Genomic DNA, 26,562 nt, shown 5'->3' on the forward strand with positions numbered 1-26,562 from the left:
ACCCTGCGATGCTGGAAGATCCTAGAGGAGTCTAGCGAATGGTTTAATTTGTCTTTAATTAATAAGTAAGATTGTTTGAAAATAAAAACAACAAGAGTGTTGCAACTTGCAACACAATGTTGAGGTCTGCGTAGTTTATGTGAATTGTTCAACCCAAAGTAGTAGCTCTCTCTCTATGAAAATATGAAATAAAAAGCTTTAAAAGAATTTAGTGATGAAAAGTCGCCGGTTAAAAGAACACCGGTCAAATTTGAACGGGTTAAAGTTATAGTGTTAAAAACACTCTTTCAAAATGTAGAATGAATGTTTCAAAATGTATTCTGCCTTGAACAGTTTCGAGTAACTTACAAGGACCTAATGCTATCTACAGTTTTATACCCATTCTTATAAGATACACCATACAAGAATGCATGGTAAATTCAGTGAACTGCTCCTGAATCGAATGTACCTACTACTACTATTTCTATTTATTTATATTAACCGGCAGACAGTGGTGACTGAGTTTGTTGCGGCGCTTCTTCTCAGCACTTGCCAAATGTTGGTCTCGAAGCGCTGGTAGGGTAAAAAGATTATGAGACATGTAGAGGCTCCTTAAGAGCAAATGACGATTTGTAAGAACTATTTATTAGTCCAAACAAATAAAGAAATTTTGACTTTGACTTTGACTTTGACTTTATAATATTCCTAGTTTCCTTTAAAATATGTAGAGTATTTTGTTCGCATTTCTATTTCCTACGAGTGCTACTACACAAATGTCTGTTTATGCGAGCTTGACCTAGTTCAGTTCTTACGACCTAGACTTACGACCTAGATACTTATATTGTTTTTTTCAATAAAGGCTGATTTACACGTGTTAAGTAGATAAGTAGGTAACTAAAATATTAACTTAATTTTAAGTGATTAATTGCGTGTAAACACACAATTTAGTAGTTTACACGCAATTAATCACTTACAATTTAGTTACCTACTTATCTACATAACACGTGTAAATTAGGTTAGGTATGGCGTTAGATGTGTCTTGGGAATTAAATAACTGATGTCGATGTTTTCGGCAGATTCAACTTCGTATTTTAGAGGCGATTTCAATTTGCGACCGATATCCCATAAACCGAATGTATCCTTTTACAAGTTATTGATGCGAAAACGTATTCGAACTGAAAATCGTGATTATAGAGCAGAACTTTTAGGACTAGTTTTGTGTAAAAAATATAACAAAATATTTGAAGAGAAAAAAAGAGCACTTTATGACGTAACAAAGAAGTGGATAAGCATTATATATTTTGATTTGTTTGTAAGAAATAGTAAAGTAAAAACACTTATTTTTATGTGAATATTCAACATAAACTACTTCTTGTAAGGCAAGTAGTTTCCCCATTCGTTGACTTCAGCTGGTTTTTTCTCTCCATCCAGTTCTTTCTTTATTTCAGCCTTCTTTTCAGCAGCACACTTGTGGTCGGTCCAGTGGCGCAGGTCTATCCCAGGTATGTCCTTGCAGTCCACTATCTCGTTTCTAATAAATGAGAGGAAAACACTATTAGCACGAAAATGATTGTTTTCCCATAAATAAGGTATAAATTACAGGTATTTCTGCATTCCTTTACCTGGAGATAGAAAATTTGTGCCCCTACCCATCGTCCAATCGACTTGTGATCTTGGGTAACTGAATTTTTCAGGGTAACTTTAAACAGAACAAAATGAATCAAGTATTTTTTTACCTTTCAAAGTTACTATTCAGATCTTTGAATTACTGTAAATTCAAGTAATTTAAAAAAATGCTTTTAGGGGTTAATGCATTAATTTCTTACTAGTTCAAAGTTGCCCTGAAATTCAAGGACCCAAGTACTGTACCTACATTTTTGTTGCTTCAATAATTGAGATATTAAATATTATTTTGACAAGCTAGACTAGTAATCTGGCCACATGTATCATCATCATCGTCATCTCAGCCATAGGACGTCCACTGCTGAACATAGGCCTCCCCCAATGCTTTCCATGCTGCCCGGTTGGTAGCGGCTTGCGTCCAGCGCCTTCCTGCTACCTTTATGATGTCGTCGGTCCACCTTGTGGGTAGACGTCCCACGCTGCGTTTTCCGCACATAGTACACAGTTTATCAGTATAGTTCTTTCCAGGGCACTTTAAATACACGTCCTAAATATAGCTTGCCCTACCACCACTTCGGGACAACATAATATGGGCTGGTGCTGAGAAGAAGTGGCGGAAGAAACACATCACATCTCCTCTTCTCTCCACTTTGGTGGAAACCGGGCCTCATTCCAATTCTTAGTTTCCAATCGTATTTGTGAGACCTATCTTCATTTAAGTTTAAAAAGAAAAGTTATTACGGTTGAGGATATTTGAAGGTGGTCAGGTTGATTGACTTCACATACTGGATGAATGTCTGGTGAATGAATTGGAACGTCTGATGAACTTCTGAAAGTCTGAAACTTGTTTCACATGAAACTCACCCGTGACCAGCATTGTGCAAGGCTCGGGGTTGGATCCTGTCCACTCGGTCTCCGTTGTCGCACAGGAGTCTTGCGACGCTTGTTCTTCTAACCTCGTTTAGTTGAGCTAAAATATTATTCATCACTTTTATGTTCTTTTATTAACAAGTGTGTTTATGCTATGTTCACACAGAGCTATAAATATATTGAAAACTTAAAATAAAAAAGCATGATTTATAAATACTTAGTTTAATCATCATCATTTCAGCCACAGGACGTCTACCGCTGAATATATAGACCTCCCCCAATGACTTCCACATCGCACGGTTGGCAGCGGCCTGCATCCAGCTACTTCTTGCTACCTTTATCAGGTCGTCGGTCCAGTTAGTAGTTTATGCAGGAATGTAAATACATTATTAATTTAATGTAGATAATTATTATGCTAATCAGTTGGGCCCAGAACAGACGGCAATTGCAGTTTCGTTGCAGTTGCGTTTCACCGTCTGTTCTGGGCCTTAATCCCAAAGAGATAATACATTCTAGACAGTGATGAATACTATCAAAATGTTGATTAATGTAAACAAACTAAATATTCTAAGCGAAAACAAGATAATTAGGTTTTGGGTGGTTGTTGAGTAAAAGGAAATTGAACATCACGGACAACCTAAATTAGTTTAAAAATGACGCAAGAACTATCACGCTAGATAACGCCCGTAATCACAAACGATACTTGCTTAAGTGAAGCAGCAAATCGAACGCACAGTGTTGAATAGAGCTCAGTGATTGGTTCGTGTGTCACCCTGTGCGTCCACGCGCACTTTGAGACCTCATAGTAATGTTTGCGAATACGGGCGTAAGATACTGTGATAAGTTCTTTTTCGAAGTGCGAAGAAGGAGAAGTTCTTCCGTATTTGAACGCTACATACTTACGTACGAGTACTTGAGCAGTTTTAATAATCAGCCTATGTCAGTGGGTGTATTGCTTAACTAAGTCGGTGCTTGAGGTATGGGAGCGATATAAGAGGGTGATTTGGCTATCGCATGATATAAAATTTTTGCTTATTAGTGTTGGGTTACACGCGCTTTCACTTGTTTTTGAGGGAAGGGGTGAAAACTAGGAATTGGAATCTTAAGTCCTTGTGGTTTTGCGAGCGGTGGGTCGGGCCCCAGATTTGAAGTGTTTTCGTCGATAGAGTTGTCCATGGATTATGCCCTTAAACTTTGATCGCTGCAGGCCCGGACACATTGTATATGTATCAAAACGCAAAAATTAACCTAGAAATTAGCACGGCACTAAATAAATATATTCAAAACTGCCACGCGGTCTCGTGCTAAATGGGCGTCTTAAAGGCCACCTTCTATCAACGGGAGCGCGTGGTAAGTAACTTGCTTCTGAATGTATTGTAACTTCCTACTTTTTTATATTTTTAAACCGGCAGACAGTGGTGACTGAGTTTGTTGCGGCGCTTCTTTTCAGCACTTGCCAAATGTTTGTCTCGAAGCGCTGGTAGGGCAAAAAAAGAATGAGACATGTATAGGCTCCTTAAGAGCATTTGACGATTTGCAAGTACTAATTTAATTAGTCTAAACAAATAAAGAAAATTTTGATTTTGATTTTGATGTAAAACGTCAGCGAGATTTCACATGTGCTTCGGATTTGTATGCTCTGTCACGTCATAATAATGTCAAACGTCTTTTTTTTTTTTTTTTTTTTTTTTTTTTGAAGGGACGCGCGCTGGTAGCTTGAGGAGCTTTTCCAGCTTCACCGGGCAGAGTGGCGAGTACAGAAGGTACTCTAGCCGTTTGGCGATCGCCGGTGCGCGTGCCGACGAGGCCGAGTGTGGGCTTCGCGAAGCGAAGCCCAGGCTCGGGCCGTATCGAGCGCATAAGGCGCCCGATCAGTGGCGAACCCAACTAGAGGGTTGCCCACCGCGGTGTTGGACCAAAGTCCAGCCTACGGCGGGCTCACTCTAGTGGGCCCGATCGAGGGGACTACGGACGCGGCCTGAGGGCGCCACGGTAGGCTCGGACCTCGGCTCAGGCCGTGTCCGGGGGACGGATAGGGGAGAACCGGCCCGGTACATGTCTGTACCGTCCGAAATGGAAAGCAGGGCCTCGTACTCGCCGGCGAGTACGGTGTAACGAGCTACTGTGTTGTGGAGTAGTTGGCGTGCTTAAGGCAGTGATGTCTGTGTTCAGAAATTCGGTAATAGGATCGTCCGGGTCGTCTAGGACATGCCTAGGTCGTCGGTATTGGGCAGCGACATCTTTCTGGGGTGTATACGTGGCGGCGCTAACGATAAGAGGGTTCTTGTGGTTGATTGCTTTATCAAAGTAGCGGCGAGAGGCTTCTTTCATAAAGTGATCAATCGATGGGATCTCGAAATCTCTATGGAGATTCGTATTACGCACGAACCACGGGGCGTCCGCGGCTCGGCGTAAGAATTTGTTTTGGAGGGTCTGGAATTTCTTAAGGTCTGTGCAGGAAGTGTGAGCAAACACCGGACTGGCGTAAGTCAACACTGGACGGATGCAGGTTTTGTAAATTGTCAACTTATTTCTAAGTGACAATTTACTTTTCCTTCCAACTAGGTGGTAGAGTTGGTGGATGTAGTGGTTCGCACGGCTCAAGACGCGTCTGAGGTGCGGAGCGAACGATAATCTCTGGTCGAGGGTGACACCTAAGTACTTGGCCTCACTTTTCCAAGGAATAGTTTGGTCAAATAAGGTGAGATGGGTGGGGACATTAGGACGAGTGCGAACCGGAGGACGTTTCGCAGACAAAGCCCTAGAAAAGTACACTGCTGCACTTTTTTCGGGATTTACCTCGATACGCCACTTCCTGAACCATTCGCCTAATTGTGTGACTGCGCGTTGGAGCGCCAAGATGACGTAATTCCGATTACGTCCGGACTTGTAGAGTGCGGTGTCGTCCGCAAAGAGGGCTAAATCCGTATGCGGATATTTGGGGATGTCATTGACGTACAATGAAAAGAGGATGGGCGAGAGCACGGAGCCCTGGGGGACTCCGGCTCTTATGGGGCGGGGGGAGGAGAGGGAGCCATCTACTCGGTAACGAAAGGTGCGATTCGATAAAAAGTCACGTAAGATGTGCACGAGACTGTCCGGCACACCGAGTTCGTAAAGCTTGTAAATCAAGCCGTTGTGCCAGACTTTATCGAATGCCTTCGCTACGTCGAAGAATAGCACTCCTGTCCCTACGGGTGGCTTAGCAGTGAGGCCGCTAAGTATGTGCTCCGTTAAGCGGTGCACCTGTTGTACGCAGGAATGTGAGGCGCGGAAGCCAAACTGTTCGTTTATTAAGAGATTATTAGAAAAAACATAATCTCTTAATCGAGAGACAATTATACGTTCGTATAACTTACCCATGGTCTTTAAGAGACTGATGGGTCTGTAGCTTGTGGGGTCAGCCAGTTTCTTACCGGGCTTCGGGATGCCAATGACTTCTGCCTCTTTCCACGCGTCGGGAAAGATGCAGTGAGACATGGCCGCGTTGAAAATAGCAACCAAGAGGTATACTAGGGGGGCGGGCAGGGTGCGTAAGACTCTATTAGAGATACGGTCCGGGCCGGGGGCTTTGTTGGGACGGAAACCTTTGATTATCGTTCGCACCTCGTCGACGTTGGTCGGGTCTAGGGTTGTGGTCGGAGGGAGGGCGGCTCTACGTTCGACTTCGCTGTCCACCATGCGGAGGTGGGCAGAGTCTACTGGGAGGGTACTGGGGGAGCACTGTGCTTCTAGACTGTCGGCTAGACATTCGGCTTTGGCGTCGTCGTCAAACGCAAGCGTTTGATCGGGACGTAAAAGCGGTGGCGTGGACGCTACGGTGTCAGACTTAAAGGCTCTCGTCAACTTCCAATAGGCTTGGTGAGATGGCGAGATTTCTTTAAGTAGATCATCCCACTGATTGTTACGGAGTTCCGCGATACGAGCCTTGACAGCGCGCTGTAAGGAACGTAGGTGGACTCTGTTTTCCTCGGTTGGATAAGCGTCATAATCGCGAGTGGCTGCGTTCTTTGCCCTCAATAGTTCTCGCGCGTCGTCCGGCAACCTGAGACGGTGGTTAGCCATCGCAGGCACTTGCCTAGACGAGTCGCCGATGGCGACCGAGATGTGACTAGTGAGCGCATCGATCGCGTGAATAGTTTCGTGAGGCGAAACTATATCGTCGGGGATTGAGGACAGTTGTGGGCTCTGACAGTTCCCAAGTTTTACCTTGAGTTTGTCCCAGTCCACAATTGTCTTCATAGTGGGTGTAGACTCAGGAGAGCCTAGTTGTAGTACGACCGGGCGATGGTCAGAAGTGAGCGCGTGCATGGTTTCTATAGAGTGTAGGCGGAGGCCTATATTCTTTAGAATTGCCATGTCCAGAATGTCGGGCCGATGCTCGACATTGTAAGGATAGTGAGTGGGCGTCATAGGGACTAAGATGTCAAAGATGAGTTCCTCAGAGAGTTCGCTTAACATGTTGCCATTGGCAGTGGATGTTACGCAACCCCAATGAGTGTGTTTGCTATTAAAGTCGCCGCCAAGAATGACTGCACTATTCATAGCAAAGAGGGCCTGAAAGTCGCTCCTTAAGGGAGTCTTGTTCGGGGAGAGGTAAACCGAGCCGATGAGGATGGGCTCGTGTCCAGTCATGGCTAGCCGACAGAGTGAGACTTCTAGGTTAGAGAGAGAAGGGGGATCGACTAAAGCACAGTGCAGAGAACGCTTATAGTAAATAAGCGTGCCGCCGCCACGTGTGGGCCTATCGTGTCTAATGATATTGTAGTTCGCTATCCTAGGATTGCGAATAGAGGGTGTTAGGAGGGTCTCTTGAACCAGAAAGATGTCGACCTGGTGGTCGGTAAGGAACTGAGTAACCTCGTCCTTCTGCTGTCTAAGACCGTTAGCGTTGAAAAAAGCTAAGGTGATTGACCGGGGTTTGATCCTAGCGGTGGGATTAGCCATTACGGAGCGTGGAAAGAAGAGATAGCGTAGCAAAAGTCTACGTGTTCGGCGAGGATAGATAACCTATCCATGATGTTGCCTTCGCCATTAGTCGCGCGCAGTTTTGCGGCGATCACAAACATCTCGCCGACATTAATTTGGCCAAAGAAGTCTCTGACCAATTTAATGTCAGCCGCAGGTGAATGTGTAGGCTGGGGCTTGGCCTGAGGGGCCGGGACTTTGTGGGCCGGTGCCTTAGGGGCAGGGGGACTAGGGTTAGGCGCCTGATGGGTAGGTGCCTTTGGCGTAGCCTTAGGGGCTGGGTGGGGAGCCTGCTGGGGCGCGGGTGGGGCCACAGCTGTTTGGGCGGGTGCGGGAGTAAGGCTGGCTGCCTGGGTGTAGGCCAGAGGCCTAGCCCAAGCATTGGGCCTATTGGGACGGAGGCTAGGAGCCTCACTTGCTACCGCAAAGTTGCGAGTAGCATTGATCTGCCTGGGGGCAGAGGGGATGGGGGCACGCGGCTGAGTGCGTGGGGCCCGGGGACAACCGCGATAATTCGCAGGATGATCCTGGGTACCACACAGTATGCAGCTCGGTGGTTCGGTGGCTGTGGCCTTGTCACGGACACAGTCGGCTGTGCCGTGATCGCCTAGGCACTTGACGCACCTAGGACGGGCGTGACAATTACGGGCAGCGTGCCCGTAATGTTGACAGCGGTGGCACTGGCCGGGAGCGCCGCGCTTTCGGGGTGGCTCAACTTTGAGCCCGGAGATGAAGCAAACCGATTTCAAGTTGAAAATCGATTTCGCTTCGTCGGAATAGTCCAAGACTACTTGGACAAGGTCAAAAGGTTCACGTGTACGAGTCCTGTACAGACGATGAACCTGTTTGACGGGGAAGTTTTGGGCCTTGAGGTCGGCCAAGATGGAGGCGGAGTCTAGCTCCTTGGGAATGCCACGGATAACAACCCGCAGCTCCCTTTCCTCCTCGCGGGGGAAAGTATGATAACCGATACGGTTCTCATCTAGGAACCGCGTTAGGGCTCGGTGCTCGTCGGAGGTGGACAAGGACACCTTAATGCCTACATTGCACGACTTAGCGTGCGAGAAGTTGATGTGGCGCTCCTTGAGCGCGCCGGAAATCTTGTTCCAGGACGCCTTGTCCTGGACAAAGACTGGGGGGACTCTGACAGTCCGCCCGGTGCTCGACTGCGAGCCGGATGGCTGGGAAGATTGCGAGGGCTGAGAGAGGCCCGAGTTGGCCTTCAGCGCCTTCGCAGGGGGGGAAGGAGGGGGAGAGGCCGCGGATTTGCGGGTCCTCTTCGGACGACTGACGGTAGTGAAGCCACCGTCATCGGCGTCTGAGACAGAGTCACATTCCATGTCCCTACTGGGGGCATGGGATTGGTGATCTATCACAATGGAGTGCTCGTTCGTGAGCGGGATTGGTAGAGGGGCCGAGTTCGGATCGCACATGGCGTCCTCGGGACATGAAGGGGAAGCAGGCTCCTCATACACAGAGCTTGCGAGGGTCTTTGCCCGTATGTGGGCTTTAAACCCGGAGAGGACCTCCGGGTGAGTGGCCCGGAGGAACTTTAAGAGTTCCTCCGTGTCCATGGCATGGAGGGTGTATTCGCGACGCGTGAATCTACGCCGGTTCGCAAGTCGCAACCACCGAGAAGAGCCGGCAAGAAACTCGGTGGTTATAGCGGTGTGTAAGTCCCGCACAGTCGGTGTAAACCGTGCGGGGTGAGTGGGAAAAGTGTGCCCTAACCAATGTAACTACGCCGCAACGTAGCAACGCCGCGACGTAGGGTGAGTACCTACTCCTAGCAGTCCTTCAGGAGGGCCCCGGTCGCAAAAACAACCAGGGATACGCTCCTTCAGGGATGGAAAGTAGGGAGGGGTAGGGGGGGTCACGCCCGGCAGTGAAAAGACTGTGAAACCGAGTGTCTCAAGGGCGAGGAGGAACGCCTCACCCTCTCAAACGTGCCTTCCAGGAGGCCAAGGTTCACAGCCTAATATACCGGCGGCGGCAGGAAATTTCAGCGCCTTGAAAAAGGCACTGTCGGTCGCTCCCAATCGAACCGAACCGCCTTTAGAAAGGCGTTTAACTACGCTTGTTCGTTATCACCGTTAGGTATCCCAAGCGCAGCCGCGGGCAAGCCACGTAATTGTGACAAAACACCACAGAAACAAGACTCGCAGAGCGAGGGCGATAAGCTCGAGGAACTCGGAGCGCAGCGCATGCGAGCGGGCGGGCGAGGCGGAGCGCACGTCCGTACCGTGCGAGCGATGCGAAGCGACTCCCGTCAAACGTCACCCCTTCAGTGCCGCTCTTATACCTCATGCACTGACTCGGTTAAGTGCTAGATCTATAAAGCCCGGTCTGTGAGCACGTAGAATTTTGTCCAATGACCCCAAGCTACCCATCCTTATCGCTCGCGCGTAATTAAGTTGCTGTTGCGCTCGCACACTCAGTATGGGTGCCAGTCGCACAGTCGCGACAGCAATATAATTACACGCGAGCGATAAGGATAGGTAGCTAGGGGTCATTGGACAAAATTCTACGTGCTCACAGACCGGGCTTTAGACCTATAGACATAGCGAAGCCCATATTAAAGCAACTTAAAGCCGTCAGTAAAGTCCAAAATACAACTTACGTAGCGTGAGAGAAGTTGGCAGGTCCCCATGTTCGAAGAAGTATCTATCGGACTTTCTCCACTGCACCAGGTTCCGCGCCATGATGCAAAATAATGTAGGCCCCACGTAGCCGCCTTTAATCAGCTTCTCACTGTATATAGCTGTCATCAGGTCCACGTCATCAACATCCTCGTAGATACGGCGCATTTGCTCCACTTTCTGTGGAGGAAAAGATTAACCCCGTTACTAATAAAAAGTTACACAGTTGTTGAACACTGTTTTAAAATGTCATTTTCATACTAAACGACACTGTTCAACGAGCGTGTAAGTTTTATAAGTAAGGGGGTTAGTGTTGTTTTTGAGATTATCGAAACAACTGATGAATATGAGATTTGAAACAGGAGTAACACGGGTTTCAATGCGGGTTTCAGTAGTGACCACATCTGTAACAACACAGCCGTAACGTCATGCTGTAAGAACTAATTAACCTTTCAGAAAAATGTCGCGTTAGGACCCGTGTTTCTTTATTTTAACTGTTCAATGATAACTAAACGAATACCCATCCACATTTTGTAAAGCAAACAAATTATCGAAGCCTACACGGGTAACTAAATTTATTCATTTCGTCTATAAATGACCCGGACACAGAGGTCGGCCGTGTCGTTTGACGGACACCTTATTTCCTACGCTCTAACGCCGGCTGTTATTCCTTCGATTTCCTCTGAACACTTTGTTTCCGAGAAAACGTTGTGAATAAAACTTTCGGCATTGAAACAACTCGATATCTTTTATTGCGTTCGAATTTTGTTAATTTTGTACAGATTGTAAAGCAAACAAATTATCGAAGCCTACACGGGTAACTAAATTTATTCATTTCGTTTATAAATGACCCGGACACAGAGGTCGGCCGTGTCGTTTGACGGACACCTTATTTCCTACGCTCTAACGCCGGCTGTTATTCCTTCGATTTCCTCTGAACACTTTGTTTCCGAGAAAACGTTGTGAATAAAACTTTCGGCATTAAAACAACTCGATATCTTTTATTGCGTTCGAATTTTGTTAATTTTGTACAGAGAAGTTGCGTCATAAATACTTAAGCATTCTTTATGGATACTTAATACACTTTAAAAATCTCTGAAAGAAACTTTTCAGACTGGAAAAATTTTCACTGAAAACGGCAGCCAGTGTTGTTGCTAAAGTTACTCGAAGGTATTAAATAATGCAATTGTAATGATCAGAAATCCTGAACGTGGTCGTTCAAGATTTCTCTGTATTGGTACAGTTTTTAGGGTTCCGTAGCCAAATGGCAAAAAACATGATCAACAATCTAAAAAAAACATATGATGTACAGTCACGGAATGAAAAGGTTCGTCAGTTTTCAAATTGATTCCTTCAACGAATCGCGAGCACATTATTACCTTTTGAAACTATGTTACAGAATAATCTCGAGTTAGAGAAAATAATCTTTAACCGTTCGTCAGTAAAGTTCAAAATTATTCAGATCAAAGTTGTTTGACGATTTATCTTGTCAAGAAGATTAATAAGATTGATAAACTAAAACCTTCTTGTTGGTTCAACCTGCCATTATTAAATAAAAAAAAACTATTGTCAATTGGTCAATGTTATCATTGCATTGCACTGATGGGATAGAAAAATAAACAAGCAAAACCTTAGGTATTAGTTAGCAAACGTCATATTTATTTTAATGTTAGCAGCATTGTTTCTTGCACTGTTATGTTGGCAGGTTTGACTCTCACAGTACCTAGTGCAAGCGAAAACCGACACTAAGGTGACGAACCTTTTCATTCCGCGACTGTACATTACTATAAAAACTACCAACGAAAATTGTGTAGTATGTACCTACGGAAGTGTAATTAGGTCATGTTGCAGTTTACGTCAATCGCAATGTGCAAGTATGCAAAATAGCATTAAGTGGTTTTATATTATAATGTAAGTTTTTGGCATTCAATAAATGGACTTCAAGGAGTAAACTATGTTCTAATTGAACCTCTTACACGACCCTCAAACACCAACACATTACAATTGTTTTGAACGAGATCTAGTAGGTAGTTTTTTTTAATACCTCGTAAATCGTAAACCCCTTATTACCGCGTAATCTTTCATACAAATAACTTAAATTAAAAAATAATAATTTTAATTTCACAAATCAATGGTACGGAACCCTTTGTGCGTGAGTCCGACACGCACTTGGCCGGTTTTTATTAGTCTTAAAACAATCAAGATCTCCAGTTTACTAATTTGAAACGGTTCGAAACCAATCGTCACTTGGTGGTAAGGATGTGCTGAACTGTATTTACAGAGTCAAGTCCTGACTCCTGGTTTCTTAAGCTCTATAATCCCGTCTGGGTATACCTATACCTTCAATAGATCGTCGGAACATTGAGTGAGCGGCCTGTCTCTGCCTACACTACATTTTCTGGTCGCCACTTGAGTTACTTTTTTGCCAACGGCCATCAGTTCTACGAGCTATGTGTCTCGCTCATTGCCACTAAAATTTGACAATACTGCGGGCTATGTCGGTTGCTATATACTCACGTCAGGGTATATAGCGTCGTGAAGGTCCTCGAAGGAGTGCGCCGGCGGCATTCCACATAGCTTGCGGTACTCGTTGTATGGCGGGAGGCCCTGGTCCCTCCCACGCATGATGTCTATGGCACTCAGGTCGGACGCCGTCTGCAGTTCGCCGAAGATACGCTCTGCTATCTATTTGCATAACAATACATTATTATGATTACTTTTTGTGCCCGCTTAAATGTGTCAGTTTTAATTTGAGAATCGCTTCACGGAGCGAAGTAGCTTCATATAAAAACATCATCATCATCATCATTTCAGCCACAGGACGTCCACTGCTGAACATAGGCCTCCCCCAATGACTTCCACATCGCACGGTTGGTTTGGCATATAAAAACGCTGGAGGCGATTTCAGAATTACAACTGTTATGTCCTGTAACTTCTGTAATTTTTAAAATAGGATCAGTAGTTCATAAGATTACCGCGTTAAAAAATTCATAAAATTCATAAAATTCATTTATTTTTGCAAATAGGCTTTAAAAAAGCGCTTTTACACGTCCCAATATTAACCCTACCACTGCTTCGGGACAATAAATGGGCCAGTGCTGAGAAGAAGCAGCGCAAGAAACTCAGTCACTATTGTCAGCCTCCTTTTCAAGGTTTTACAGTCTTTAAAATATACAAATTATAGTCATAAGTATTGATGCGAGCTAGGTAGTTAAACATTCCAAACATTTTTATCCTTTATATAATCATCAACTTTATAGTAGCCCTTTTTCATTAAGGTGCTTTTGATATGTGCTTTAAATTTATGAATGGGCAATTCTACAACAGTTTGTGGTAATTTATTGAAAAGTTTAATACATTTCCCCATAAATGAATTACCAATCTTGTGCAGTCTGAAATTTGGAACGGCAAGTTTATTTTTGTTTCTTGTATTGAACTTGTGTAAATCACTCTTTCTAGTAAATTGCTCTATATTTTTGCGAACATATAAAAGGTTTTCATAAATGAACTGTGAAGCTACTGTCAGTATATTAATCTCCTTAAAGAATTCTCTCAAGGAAAATCGGGGTCCAAGGTTATAAATGGCCCGCACTGCTCTCTTCTGCAGAACGAACACAGTTTCAATGTCCGCAGCTGAGCCCCACAACAATATGCCGTATGACATTATACTATGAAAATAGCTAAAATAAACTAGCCTTGCCGTTTCAATGTCAGTTAATTGCCTTATCTTTCTCACTGCAAAAGCAGCTGAACTGAGCCTTGCTGACAAGGTTTCAATATGAGGACCCCACTGAAGTTTAGAGTCTAAAGTGATTCCCAAGAATGTTGTGGAACTTATGCTATTTAATGGTTCATTCTTCACCATCAATTGTGTGGGAACCTGCCTCACATTAGGTAAGGTAAATTTAATGCACTTAGTTTTGTTTGCATTTAACAATAAGTTGTTAACAGTAAACCAATGCAAAACCTGTGAGAGTGTGTCATTTATATCATCAAGGTTTACTTTACCTCTATCAACTTTGAAAATGAGAGATGTGTCATCAGCAAATAACACAATATCACATAGATCTTTTACAAAGTAGGGAAGGTCATTAATATAAATAAGAAATAGCAAAGGTCCCAATATCGATCCCTGCGGCACACCCATGGTAAGAGGTGCTCCAGAAGACTCAGTTCCATTAATACAAACTTTTTGCTTTCTGCCTGTGAGATACGAGTTCAACAGATCAAGTGCCTCATCCGAAACACCATAATGTCGCAATTTTTTTAGTAAGGTTTGGTGGTCTACACAATCAAACGCTTTTGAAAGGTCACAAAAAATACCAACAGCGTCTTTTTTACTCTCCCAAGCATCAAAGACGTGTTTCAGTAGTGCTACTCCAGCGTCAGTAGTACTTCTACCTTTGGTAAAACCAAATTGTTTATTGTGAAGTAATTTGTTGAAAATAAAATGAGAAAGAAGTTGATGAAATATAATTTTCTCAAAAATTTTGCTAAGTACTGGTAAAATAGAAATCGGCCGAAAATTAGAGGGGTCACATTTATCACCAGCCTTAAACAATGGGATTATTTTACTTAATTTCATTAAACTAGGAAAGCAACCTTGATCAATGCATGTGTTAAAAATGAATGCAAGGTGAGGAGCTATGGTGTCAATAATTGTCCCAATAATACTGACAGAGATTCCCCAAAGGTCCTCGGTTTTTTTCATATTCAATTCTCTGAAGGTTTTAATTACTGTATTACAATCTATATGCCTGAACTGGAGTAGAGACTGGCACTCGGTGACATTAGATTTTAAGAGAGACTCTGCAAGAATTGGCGATGAATTCAATGCTTTAGTTGTTTCGGACGCAATGTTTGAGAAGAATGTCTCAAATGTGGTTGCAACATCTGTATCTGAATTTATAACTTCATTCCCGACTTTCAGTGAGAAGGTGTTATCCTTCGATTTATTTTTACATGTTTGTTTATTTATTATGTTCCACGTAGCCTTAGCTTTATTATTAGAATTTAAAATCATGTCTCGAAGATGATTCGATTTAGCAGCCACACAAACCTTTTTAAATATTTTCGAGTAATTTTTAACGTATTCTATAACATTCGGATCTTGCGTATCAGCTTTAAGTCTATATAATTCATACATTTTATTTCTACTCTTGTGAATGCCGGTTGTAGCCCAGTCGTCAAATTTACATTTTATCGAATTTATTCGGATCTTTTTCTGTGGGAATGTGGTTTTGAACTCATCACTCACTACACTGAATAGATCCTCATACATTCGATCAACATTATTGTCATTTATTATAAGTTTATCAATACTATCACAAATGTTTTTCTTGAATTTGTCAATTCGATTAGTTGTTATTGGCCTACAAACAACATCCACTGTACTAGGGACATGATGGTGTTCAAATGTGGCCAATTGTCCACTATGATCTGAACTAAGGCAATTAATTATTGATTTACTTTGAATATTACAGTTACAAAAAATATTATCTAAGCAAGTAGCTGATGTTGGAGTGATTCTAGTAGGCTCATTGAAGAGGTTTAATAAGTTAAAAGATTTAAACAGGTTTAAGAATCTTGTTTTATATTGAGTATTATCTAATAAATCTATATTAAAATCTCCACATACAACCACTTTCTTATTTGATTTAAATACCTTTTTTAAGACTTCCTCCATAGTGGATTCGAATAATTGGTAATTTGCAGATGGGGGCTTGTACACACTTATAATTATATACTGCTCTAGCTCTGCACACGCAAGCTCAATAGTTCGTTCGACTGAGAGTGAAACAATATCTTTCCTTTCTTTGCATTTAAATTGGTTATTTAATAGTATGAGTGACCCCCCTCTAATAGCCGACTCCCTGGTGAACGAACTACAAACTTTATAATTACCTATATAAAACATTAATTCATATTTTTTAAGCCAATGTTCTGTTATGCATAATACGTGAACATTGTACTTTTTTAAAAACAATTCTAATTCTAATTCTTTGCCAGCCAGGCCTTGTAAATTTTGATGAACAATATTAAAACCTTTTAAAGACCTGTCTGTTGTCGTCCCTCTCGTTCAACTAGATAAATTCTTCAGATTTATAATATTAGTAATTTAGTACAGATTTTCGCACGTATTTTAGGTACAGCGGTAGATAGGCGTACGCCCGCAAAGTAACACATATTTTATTCTGAACAGCTTGTCTAGTTACTTATAAGTATTTGCTTACAACTCGATTACAAATATATTCCTCGAAAAAGACAGTTCCCGTAAGGATTTCTATTTTTAGAACTTGTTGTTATGAAAACGGCCTAGATTTCCCTAATAGAAGAAATTGTTTATGATATGAAATATTCAGCTGTAATAAATATTCTTTGTAAGTATTAAAGTAGTCTAATAATATCTACTTAGTCGTTTAAAATAATTACTCTCTAATTTACTTGTAAGAATGGATCATTGGACTGTTTAATTCCATTACTTGTAATTATATGAATATGTTTTTTACATATCTCTTTTATAGACTCTTAAAGGATTGGAACTTGGAAGGAATTTTATTCAAATAATTAAGCATTTCTTTCAACAATCTCTGGTATTGCTGACTATGCTAACATAGCGATAAATATACCAAAACAATTTTAACCCGATTTCCAAGGATTGTGTTCATCACAAGAACAATCGAATTTACAATTTACATTGCTCTTCAAATTATGTTGGGTATTGAAAGTACCTTAGTCACGAACAATATTTGCTCTATTTCGTTTGCAACGTTGTCATCAACTTATCTCGGCAAATAAGCCTTTGAAGTAATTGGTGACTATTTGAAAATTAAGCCTGCGCCTTAAGGGTTCTTTCGGCCGGTCAGCAAACTTCTGCTTCCTTAGATAAACATTCGATATTGATTAAATCGTATTTATTCGAGGATGAGGGACGCCGGATCGTCAGTCAAACAAAAACTAATCAAAGTTTTGTTTATTTACATTGCGACTAGTATTGCCAAACAAGATTGCCAGAAGTCGACGACTAAGGAGGTGGGTGACGGCTCCTTGAAATCGAGATATCATAGAGATTGAAAATCAAAATCAAATTCAAAATTTTGATTAGAGATATGAAGTAAGGATTACTTGATTGTTGATTTATTTACGACGCGGTTTTTCTTATAAAATGCTTTGAATTTGGTGATGACTATGCCTCGATTCATTGTCAAATAATAACTCTTTGCCTGATGCACTAATGACCCATCGAATAAATATTGTTTATTACCTACCTAAAACAAGTCGCTGTATCTGCTAGTCCACGAACGGGAGTTAGCGGGAAAAAACATTTGCATGAAAAAATCTTAACCGCGTAAGATAGATGAAGGGGGTAAAACGGGATCCACGCGTACGAAGTCGCGGGCGGCCGCTAGTTGTACATAAATTTATTTACATACAGACCAGTATTAATGCTAAGGTTGTAGCGACATACGTTATTAAGTGAGAGGGATAGTATAATATCCTATGTCGCAATCAACTGATTAAACCAGTCATTCAATCAAATGGCTATCCCGTGCATAATGCGTCAGTTGCCATAGAATGCCCAGGCCAGTCGTCAAATTAACTATAGACTCACTCAACGATTAATGAACAGGCTGATTGAAAGCTAGCCTTTGAAAATGAGGCGATTCAAAGGGCTATATCAAAAGCAGCCGAATCAAGCAGCATCAGGAAATTATACAGCAGCAACTATTTCAAAGTGTCAAACTCTAGATTAGACATTGTATTGTTCACAAGTTTGGAATGCTATCAGAAACTAATTAATTTTTATTGAGCAAGAAGAGCAGATGTGGCGTGTGGCCAATGAAGAAGGTTGTAATAATAATGACGTGTCCATTTTGTTTAATGGCGCAACTGGAAGATGCCCGCGTCGTGACATGATTTTTATTCAGTTTAACTTGTCTATAAAGGCTTTTGAGACGCATCTTACGTCTGGCTATAACTTGTCTAGTAAGGCTTCTAGCATACTAGGCAGCCTGGCTCCATGCAGCCCGCGCACTAGGCAGCCAATGGAATGTGCATTAAAACTCACGCAGTTACTGGCTGCCCGCAGTCAGAATGGGGATCGCGTGACAAGGTAGGAGCCAGGCTGCGGAAACCTCTTCCTTAGATTTTTTTGGTGTAAAATCTTACGTCAGGCTCGATGACGTAGTCAAACTTGGCGGCGGGCTGGCGGAAGGCGCCCTGCGTTAGGTCTGCCTCTGTGTTGTTGACCTCCAGGATACCGCTTCGGAACTCGTCGTCTACTGTGGTGCGGGTGCCGAGGTAGTCACCTTTCTTGCTGTACAGGCTGTGGGAAGATATTCTTATTGTTCTTTTGTTCTTCTTGTCGTGTCGATAACAAACCTACACAGTGTCAGCCCAAAACTCAGCTACAAGAGTGGCGTTGTCAGTAGCCTTCATTAAATCTTCCTGCGGGCAGTTGTTCTTATTGGAAATAGAATAAAGAGATTGTTCCAGGAATGCCAAGGCCAACAGTAAATAGAGCTTATTTTCAGTGAATATAGATAATGGCCACATACAACAATAGTAGCTTAGGAATACTTTCATGAGAGACAAAATTCTGGATCAAATCTCGTTTCGAAGATATTATAAAGAATTGCTTTTGTCCTACATAAGCTATAGATTTTTGGCTAGTATAGGTATCATGTAGATTAATAAAAATCCTTGGAATTGTTGTATACCGGTTAAGTAACTAATAAGATTTCGTTAGATGTTATCAAGCAAATACGATAAATGGATTTTGATTTGATTGGTTTTTGTTACATTATACAGTGCTTTATACAATGAAAAAGTGACTCTCAATACGATGTTTTCTCCAATAAAACTGGTACTTACTCAGTCCTCCCATCCTGGAAGGTGTGGAACCAGCGGGTCCCGATCACGTACTCGTGGAATACCCCTGGCTTGTAGTGCTCGTCGAAGTCGTTCACGAAACCGTCGGTGTCGAAGATTATTCCAGCATGAAGAGCATTTTGGTATCCTTGAATTATGTCTAAATAGGTCAGGTTATGACAAAAATCGAGTGTTGAAGATTATTATATGGAGAGCATTTTTGTAACCTAACATAAAGACAAAAGAGTAAAGGTCAGAGGCATTTGAGCGTGTTCTCAAATCTTTTTTATGAGACTAACTTGTACAGGTAACTCTTCGTTACCCGTAGAGGTTCAATGGATACTTCAGTGAAATCTAATGAGATATATCGGATATTTGTTACAATACTAGTAACTACAAGATAACCTTTGACTATTCGTACAAACAACTTTATAATCAGAAGATGAACACATTTCAAGTTGTTTGACTCACCTAGAATAGGCCCCATCAGTTCATAATACAGCATGTACTGCCATTGCGCTATGTTGATCTGCCTGGCCGTCTCGTACAGCTGCTGGTCGGACCAGCACGGGTTGAGCTCGGCCAGCTTCCGAGCCAAACGGTTGTGTTCCCGGTAGAACCACATGGCTGTCAAGTAGATACCGGAGAGGACGTTGCCATCGTAGGAATCACCTTGAATATCAAAGGATATAAAAAAGACACTCCCATAAAAGGTGTACAATAAATTTTGTCAAAGGTGAGATTCAGGCTAAGGCCGCAAATTCAAATTAGGGCGTGAAAAGCGCGACAGCAGCGCGGCAGCGACGTTTTTATAATGTGAAGGCAGGCATCCGCTGTCATAATACTATGAAATTATCGGCAGCGCGTCTGTTGCGCGTTTGTCGCGCTGCTAAAGTCGTCTAAATGTGAAAGCGCTCTAAAAGCTTCTTCGTTGTGGATAAAAAAGGTAAAGAAATCTTACCAAACTCATAGCAGGCGTTTTCAACTGGTCTTCTGTTCAATACACAGAAGGGTGCAGTTCCTGGAGGTCTCTCGACTCCGTATTTTTTCTCGGATCTGAGTAGACCACCTTCATACGCCCTGATCTGTGTTTCTCTCTCCGTAGTGTAACCATATACGATTGACAGGTCTTCTAGCGGAGTTGGTAGAGCATACTGGTAAATGAAACAGACACAAAGATTCTGACAATGTAGTATCAAGTCTTATTTTTGTAATCAAGCCATAACTGTTAAATTAAATCAAAATAAACAATCATGTTCAATGAGCACGTTACCACAACCACGTCATGCCTTTCTTTTGATAACGTGACGGTTGAAGTTGTTCAAGGGTATATTTAGCGCAGTTCGATAGAGACAACTTGCTTGATGTCGCTAGAAGCTGCGTTTGGACACATATCCTGGTCGGCGGTAAACTGATGAGATGCGGCTCATATGAATCACGCTTAATATTGTCTATTGTTATTCTGAGACATGCTTACCCTTTCAGCAGGCAGCGTGTCCGGCAGACAGCCCATCTCTTGGTAGGTGGCGAAGCGGGTCAGGTTCATGCATCTAACCCCAGTACGGCGCAGGTAAGGGTCGTCTTGCGGCACCGGGATAGGGATGCATTGCGGGTTGGCCCGGTTGGGTGTGTTCCCGGCGCAGCAGTCGCTGGCAACGGCGTAGCGCACTGAAACAAGGTAAGTATTTATACCTTGAAGCCATTGCTCGCGATTTCGCCCGCTTGAACTTCGACCTGTCACAGAATGTGAGTCAACATCCAGCATGCGAACATTTTCCAAAACCAGAATCAAATCTATCCTAATTTTTCCTTCTAAACGTTTTCAGTATCATTGTGTATTAACATTTTTTATGTCAAGTAGGTAATTAACACTTACGCAAAACGGTTAAATCCACTGAATCGACAATTGAGAACACGAATATGTGCGTGGCGAGCGTGCTGAAGTCGTGGTCTTGCGGGTAGCCATCACTGAGCAGCTTGGTGCGCAGGACTCTAGCTGAAGGCAGGTCTGAGCCGTCCGACGAGGGGCGCAGGTTGTTACCTGGTTAGAAAATGTATAGCCAGCACATCAAGCATTTTTCTTCAATTAATTTTAGAGCTTTGTTTAAAAGGAAAGGCCATGCAGTTTTAAAATGTTTGGAAAAAATCGTAAAACTTGGGTAATTGCGTTTTCTTAGTTCGATGTTGTCACGTGTGTAGATGCGGAACACAATATTATGGTGAAGGCATGAGTGTGGTCTTTTGCCGCACTCCTGAGTTAGTTGTAGAACATGACTAGATACTCTATGAGTCGCTGCCTGTTAGGCATAAAAGGTGCAAAAAGTGTTATTAACAAAAAAAGTCTTATAAATCCACAGCACTGCTCTCGTTTTCTCTAAATAAATATGCATGAGATACTTCAAAATATTGTAGTCCTCACGAAAGAATCTTCGAATCAGAAAATACTTCCAGAGAACCTATTGAAATCACTAACCTATTTACGTCTGCGAGTAACTTGACCTCTTTTCAATAAAGTTTTATTTGTGTTTGCGACTTAAATACGCCATTTCAAAGTACTTGTAATAAAAAATGTTCCACATAAAATGTTGATTGCGGATGCAATACTGCGGCATGCAACGACCGCGCAAATGGGATTTTAATTATCGCCTAATTACACAGTAATTCATAGTCATGTAGCTCGTAATATTGAATTAGATCGAAAGTACATGTATATGCTAATAAAGGATGTTTGATTTGATTATTGCGTGCGACGGCTCTGAAAAATTCCATGTTGCGTACTAATTTGAAATTTTTGTAAGATTACACTAGGACACTACAGGAATTATTTTTATTATATTATATTCCCGTTAGCCCCTCGTACTAAGCTAAATATGCTTGTCACGAGTGAGCTCACCACAATAGTCGAGCGGTGGCGGGGACCGAACCCGCGTTCCCCGGATCACAAGTCGGCCAGTCCGACCCCTTCACCGTTCGGTTATCGTGGCTTCAATGTCTTCCCATATGAGATTGCAACGTTACTCGGCTAGTACATCGCTCGTGATTCGAAAAATGTAGATTGTTGATTCCACGCAGTTGTAGAGTCATAGTTATGTCGCATTTGTTCACAGTGAAAACATTTTTAGGTTGTGTCCTGCGTAGGGCGTAAGAAGTCGGCTTTAATATGAGTGAGTTCTCTTTCTCTCTCTCGTTTGCTCTTGTCTCTACGTGTTCCTGTGCTACGTTGACTAAGAATCTAACTGCCGTGTCTCATTGAGGTAAGGTCATCTAGGCTGAGTTGCACCACCTAACTTTGACCGGAATTATAACGATAACCGGTGTTTTTTGTATGGAGTTTGATAGCTTTTTGACGTTTGTCAAAATTAAAGTAAGATGGTGCAAGCCTAAGAGTGATGTAAATTGCTCTACCGATTTGTACGTCTGAGTGCTTTATCTATTTCTTATTTATAGGTTGTCTATGACGAGTAGTTTTTTTTATAAGTTTATGGTTAGGGTGTCTTGCCACCAACTGACCGACGCCAAACTTGGCAGGCAGCATCCTGAGCAGCGGCGTGGGCGAGCCTCCCCTGGACGGGTACTTGGGGTTCACACAAGTGCCGTCCACCCGGCGCCGCTCGTGTTCGTCGCATGGCTGCACGGTGATGGTACATGGCCTGATGATAAACAGACATTTCATTAGTTTGTCTTATTCGGAATGCAAAAGGGTTTCATGATAAAGATAATTACTAAGGCTGGGTTGCACCATCTTACTTTAACTTTGACAAACGTCAAAAATCTGTCAAACTCCATACAAAAAGCACCGGTTATAGTTATAGTTACGGTCAAAATTAGGTGGTGGAACTCATCCTAAGTTAATTAGTGAAGCCAGCTGTTATTGGTTGCATGTTTGTTAAATAAACACCAATGTCAATTTATTGAAATGTAAAGAAAGTTTTGAGATCTTTCCTAGAAACTTCTTATATGTATAATTTGATAGTTATTCAATAGCAAAGTATAGGTAATCCACTAAACTACATTCTGGTGATTCATGACCCCATATGCTTCATCAAAAATCAATCAATCAAACAGTTTCTGCAAAAAATGTGACAGTGATAAAGGCATAAAAAATCCAAAGACAATCTTTACCCGTCATTTTTCTTCTTAGGTGGATAGGCATATATAGTCTATCCAATATAGCTTGATTAGAATGACAGCTGTCATCAAAAGTAACGACATAACCGGTAATTTTTTGGGTATTCATAGCACCGTTGCTCTAGAAGAGATGCCCACCGCCCTCTAGCGAGAGGAAAAAACCACTGAAGAACACTGATGATAATGACTACGACTTAGGTTGTACATCTACTTAGGTTTACTGTCTTTAAATTTAAATCATAATTATCATTTTTATGAATAAAGATATATGAAGAAAAATTGGGTGCATTTTTTCATATCATTTTTTCGAAAACTTATCGATACATCTATGTGAACCGTACGAAACATGCCCATCACTAGTCACATTCGTTTGACAGCCGTCATTCTAATCAAGCTATATTGGATAGACTATAGTTTTTCGAGGCATCAGCATAGACAGAGACAATCCTAAGAAGAACCTTTGTTCCGACACTCTTCGTTTCAGCCAAATGACGTCCACTGCTTGCTGGACACTTGCTCCACTAAGGGTTTCAATTCATGTCACAATATTAGTTTGTGGGATTTGCAAACATAAAATACGTACCCTGTAGCATTTAGGTTTTCCAGAAAATTCTTCCTCGAGTCTGTGATTGGCTTTCCAAAGTACGCGTCGTACACGACCTGCGCAAGCGCCGCTTGCAGCAACAATACGCACATAAAACGCCACATATTTATCCAGCCAGTGCACACTACCCAACTACACTATTAACTATGCTAATGTTCTGGATCTTCCATTTATATTGCACATATTTACTGCTTTTAATATCCGCTCTATAATAGCTCCTAATTTTATAATTAGCCATTTTTCATTTCGGCAAAAAGTGTGGCCGTTAATCATGTTCAATCGATAACGAATGCGCAAAATTTATGTATCTATTGCGCGCTTCCCTCACTTAAATTACAATTAGTTTATAGATTCTATATACTAGTCTAAAACATACAGAGCCATCGGAAATGGTTAATTTTTGTTCAAAAATAAACATAGGAAATATTGCCATATTTGTAATAAAATACATACTTAAAATTAAATGGCTATAATTTTTATGATATTAATTTATACAATGTTTTTGGTAATGATACCATTAAATCGCTTTTACAGTATGTAGGTAAAACTGAATTAAATTAATGCTGATTTATAATTCAATTACAAAACATAATAATCACGATAACAGTCTAACAACTTATTCAATGTTTTATCCATGAATATAAAACATGATTATTCTATTCTAATTAAGACCGTAATGAAGGTACTCCTTAGACACTGTTCTATGTAGGCTAATGTGTTTTATTTATTAAGTTAGGGATCAAAGAAACGTTTCAACGTATGTACATCGACGTTGATCTCCGTATAACTCCTGTAGAGTCCCACTCGGCAACTGAGTTATGTTAGCTTAAAAATACATGGAATGGCACTCTATCCCCGAGAGGCTTTCTTTATTTATTCAATCCTTTCGTTTCATACACCTAGGCTGATTTGCACCATCTTACTTTAACTTTAACAAACGTCAAAATCTGCCAAACTTCATACAAAAAACGCCAGTTATCGTTAAAGTTACGGTTAAAGTTAGGTGGTGCAACTCAGCCCTAGTCTGTGACTCTGCCTTGGTTTTTTTTATTTTGGTCCCTCAGTAAAAATAATGACTTTCGCCATTGTGGACATTTGTGTCGTTGCCTAAACATCTTTAATCCATACTTCTCACTGAAATTAGATCATGTGGTATGCACTTGACACCTAAATAACTTTTCCGATAAATTTAAATATTATTCTTTTGACTGGTTATGTAATGTTGACCGTTTGTTTTATGTATGTATGTGTATTCATGTGGCAGCAAAATAAACGTTATTCTATTCTATTCTATAAAAAATGTAATGCGTTAACGTGTAACGAAAGTAACAAGTCTTGGATTAGCGACTAAAGTAGTTAGCTGCATATTTCTCAGTTTTACATAATTCGCCATGGATGGGATAGCGAAGTTGGGAGCACACTTTCTAGTGAGTGCACGATGTTGGTAAGGTAGTGGCAAAAATCTTCATTGGAATCACTAGACCGAAGTTTTTACATACAATAAAGAGGAAGATCGTACAGCGCGATGAACTACTTAATTATTATAATTAAATTCCTCTTTAATAGAAGAATCAAAAGAATCAATCAAGAAATCAAATGACAATGATTTTAAATTAATTAGCCGGTGTTGCATTGCATTGTGTATCCTATGTACCGTTGCAGTCGCAGTAATCAGGACGAATTTTAGTTATGAAAACGATTCCTTGTTAGTTACGTTATCAAGTTTTCTCAGAGCCGAGCGTATAGTAGTACGCAAGGCAGCTGGCAGGGCACATAGTACGCAGAACTGACGGCCGATGGGGCAGCAAGGTTCTGGAGTGGAGGCCGCGTACCGGAAAACGCAGCGTGAGACGTCCATCCACAAGGTGGACCGACGACATCATAAAGGTAGCAGGAAGGCGCTGGACGCAGGCCGCTACCAACCGGGCAACATGGAAAGCATTGGGGGAGGCCTATGTTCAGCAGTGGACGTCCTATGGCTGAGATGATGATGATGATGAGCCGAGCGTGTATTGCATGGCGTATCATATGTCGAAGTGAGCAGCATGAATTTTACTTATGAAAACGATAAATCACACGATATCCTTATTAATAATTTATTACATCAGAAGGTACATTCGCTGTACGACCCTGTGTTGCATTGTGTATACCGCACCGCCACACAGTAGTTTGATTTTAAAAATAGGTGGACATACGATCGAAAATCATAATTTCACCGAAACAAAAATTGTTTTGGATAGCATTTTGAATGCTGATCAACATTTGTTATTATGCATTTTTCGTAAAAACGAGCCTTTCATGCTTAAAAAAAATATGACAAAAAAAATTGTATGGAGAAAAATCGTTTTTATTTTTTTTCTGGCCACTGTTGCAAACTGTAGCGGTCAAACCTTATGTAGTCTTAAGTACCTATGGTGCCTAATATTACTACATAAAAATTTTATGCGGGCACGCGCGGCGAAGCGAGTAATGGACATGCAAAATTTTAAATATTTTTATTTATGTATCGGCTCGTCAGGGATTCGAACCTCAGATATTGTGGGCGAAATAGGGTATCGTGCAATGAGAATGAGACTTGTGTTCTAACACTTTTAATAATCGTCAAACAGAGTTCAAAATCAGCACTTAGTTCTTAGTACTACAATCTAGACTTCGTCGAGCGATAAAATAGGCACTAGGTGAAACGTGGGACAGTTCCGTGACGATGTCTTCTCTTGTCGGCGTCCGGAGCGAAAGTGAGTTCGATCCGTCCCGCCGTGACCGTTACGACTCTGTCGAAGCGCGCCAAAGCGGTGTTGCGCCGATTTGCCGCTAGGTGGCGCACTTGCGTTTCACTTTAGTGTCCGTACTCATGACCGTCTGCGACACGGCCATCCTGCG

General features: G+C 41.9%; 1 protein-coding gene across 1 annotated transcript; it reads right to left on the minus strand.

Annotated features, from left to right (window-relative positions):
• Nucleotides 1–1,299: 1,299 nt before the first annotated feature.
• Nucleotides 1,300–23,786, minus strand: LOC135076866 (peroxidase-like). Its single transcript, XM_063971342.1, has 12 exons — nt 23,662–23,786; nt 22,461–22,600; nt 20,827–20,991; nt 20,428–20,618; nt 19,912–20,104; nt 19,422–19,622; nt 18,954–19,098; nt 18,249–18,405; nt 12,597–12,764; nt 10,061–10,259; nt 2,467–2,572; nt 1,300–1,510 (listed from the first exon to the last, which is right to left on the minus strand). Exons 1-12 carry the CDS (start codon nt 23,784–23,786, stop codon nt 1,345–1,347), a joined length of 1,956 nt encoding a protein of 651 aa, XP_063827412.1. The 3' UTR covers nt 1,300–1,344.
• Between the last annotated feature and the right edge of the window lie 2,776 nt (nt 23,787–26,562).

Source organism: Ostrinia nubilalis, chromosome 1, assembly GCF_963855985.1.
Source record: "Ostrinia nubilalis chromosome 1, ilOstNubi1.1, whole genome shotgun sequence".
Lineage (NCBI taxonomy): Eukaryota > Metazoa > Arthropoda > Insecta > Lepidoptera > Crambidae > Ostrinia > Ostrinia nubilalis.

Excerpts from the sequence above, each read along its gene's own strand:
- LOC135076866 (XM_063971342.1), bottom strand. The coding sequence starts at position 23,786 with ATGTGGCGTTTTATGTGCGTATTGTTGCTGCAAGCGGCGCTTGCGCAG. Across the intron at positions 20,992-22,460 it reads GCCTGCCAAGTTTGGCGTCG|GTAACAACCTGCGCCCCTCG; the intron begins GTCAGTTGGTGG and ends TTTTCTAACCAG. Across the intron at positions 1,511-2,466 it reads TTGCACAATGCTGGTCACGG|AAACGAGATAGTGGACTGCA; the intron begins GTGAGTTTCATG and ends CTCATTTATTAG.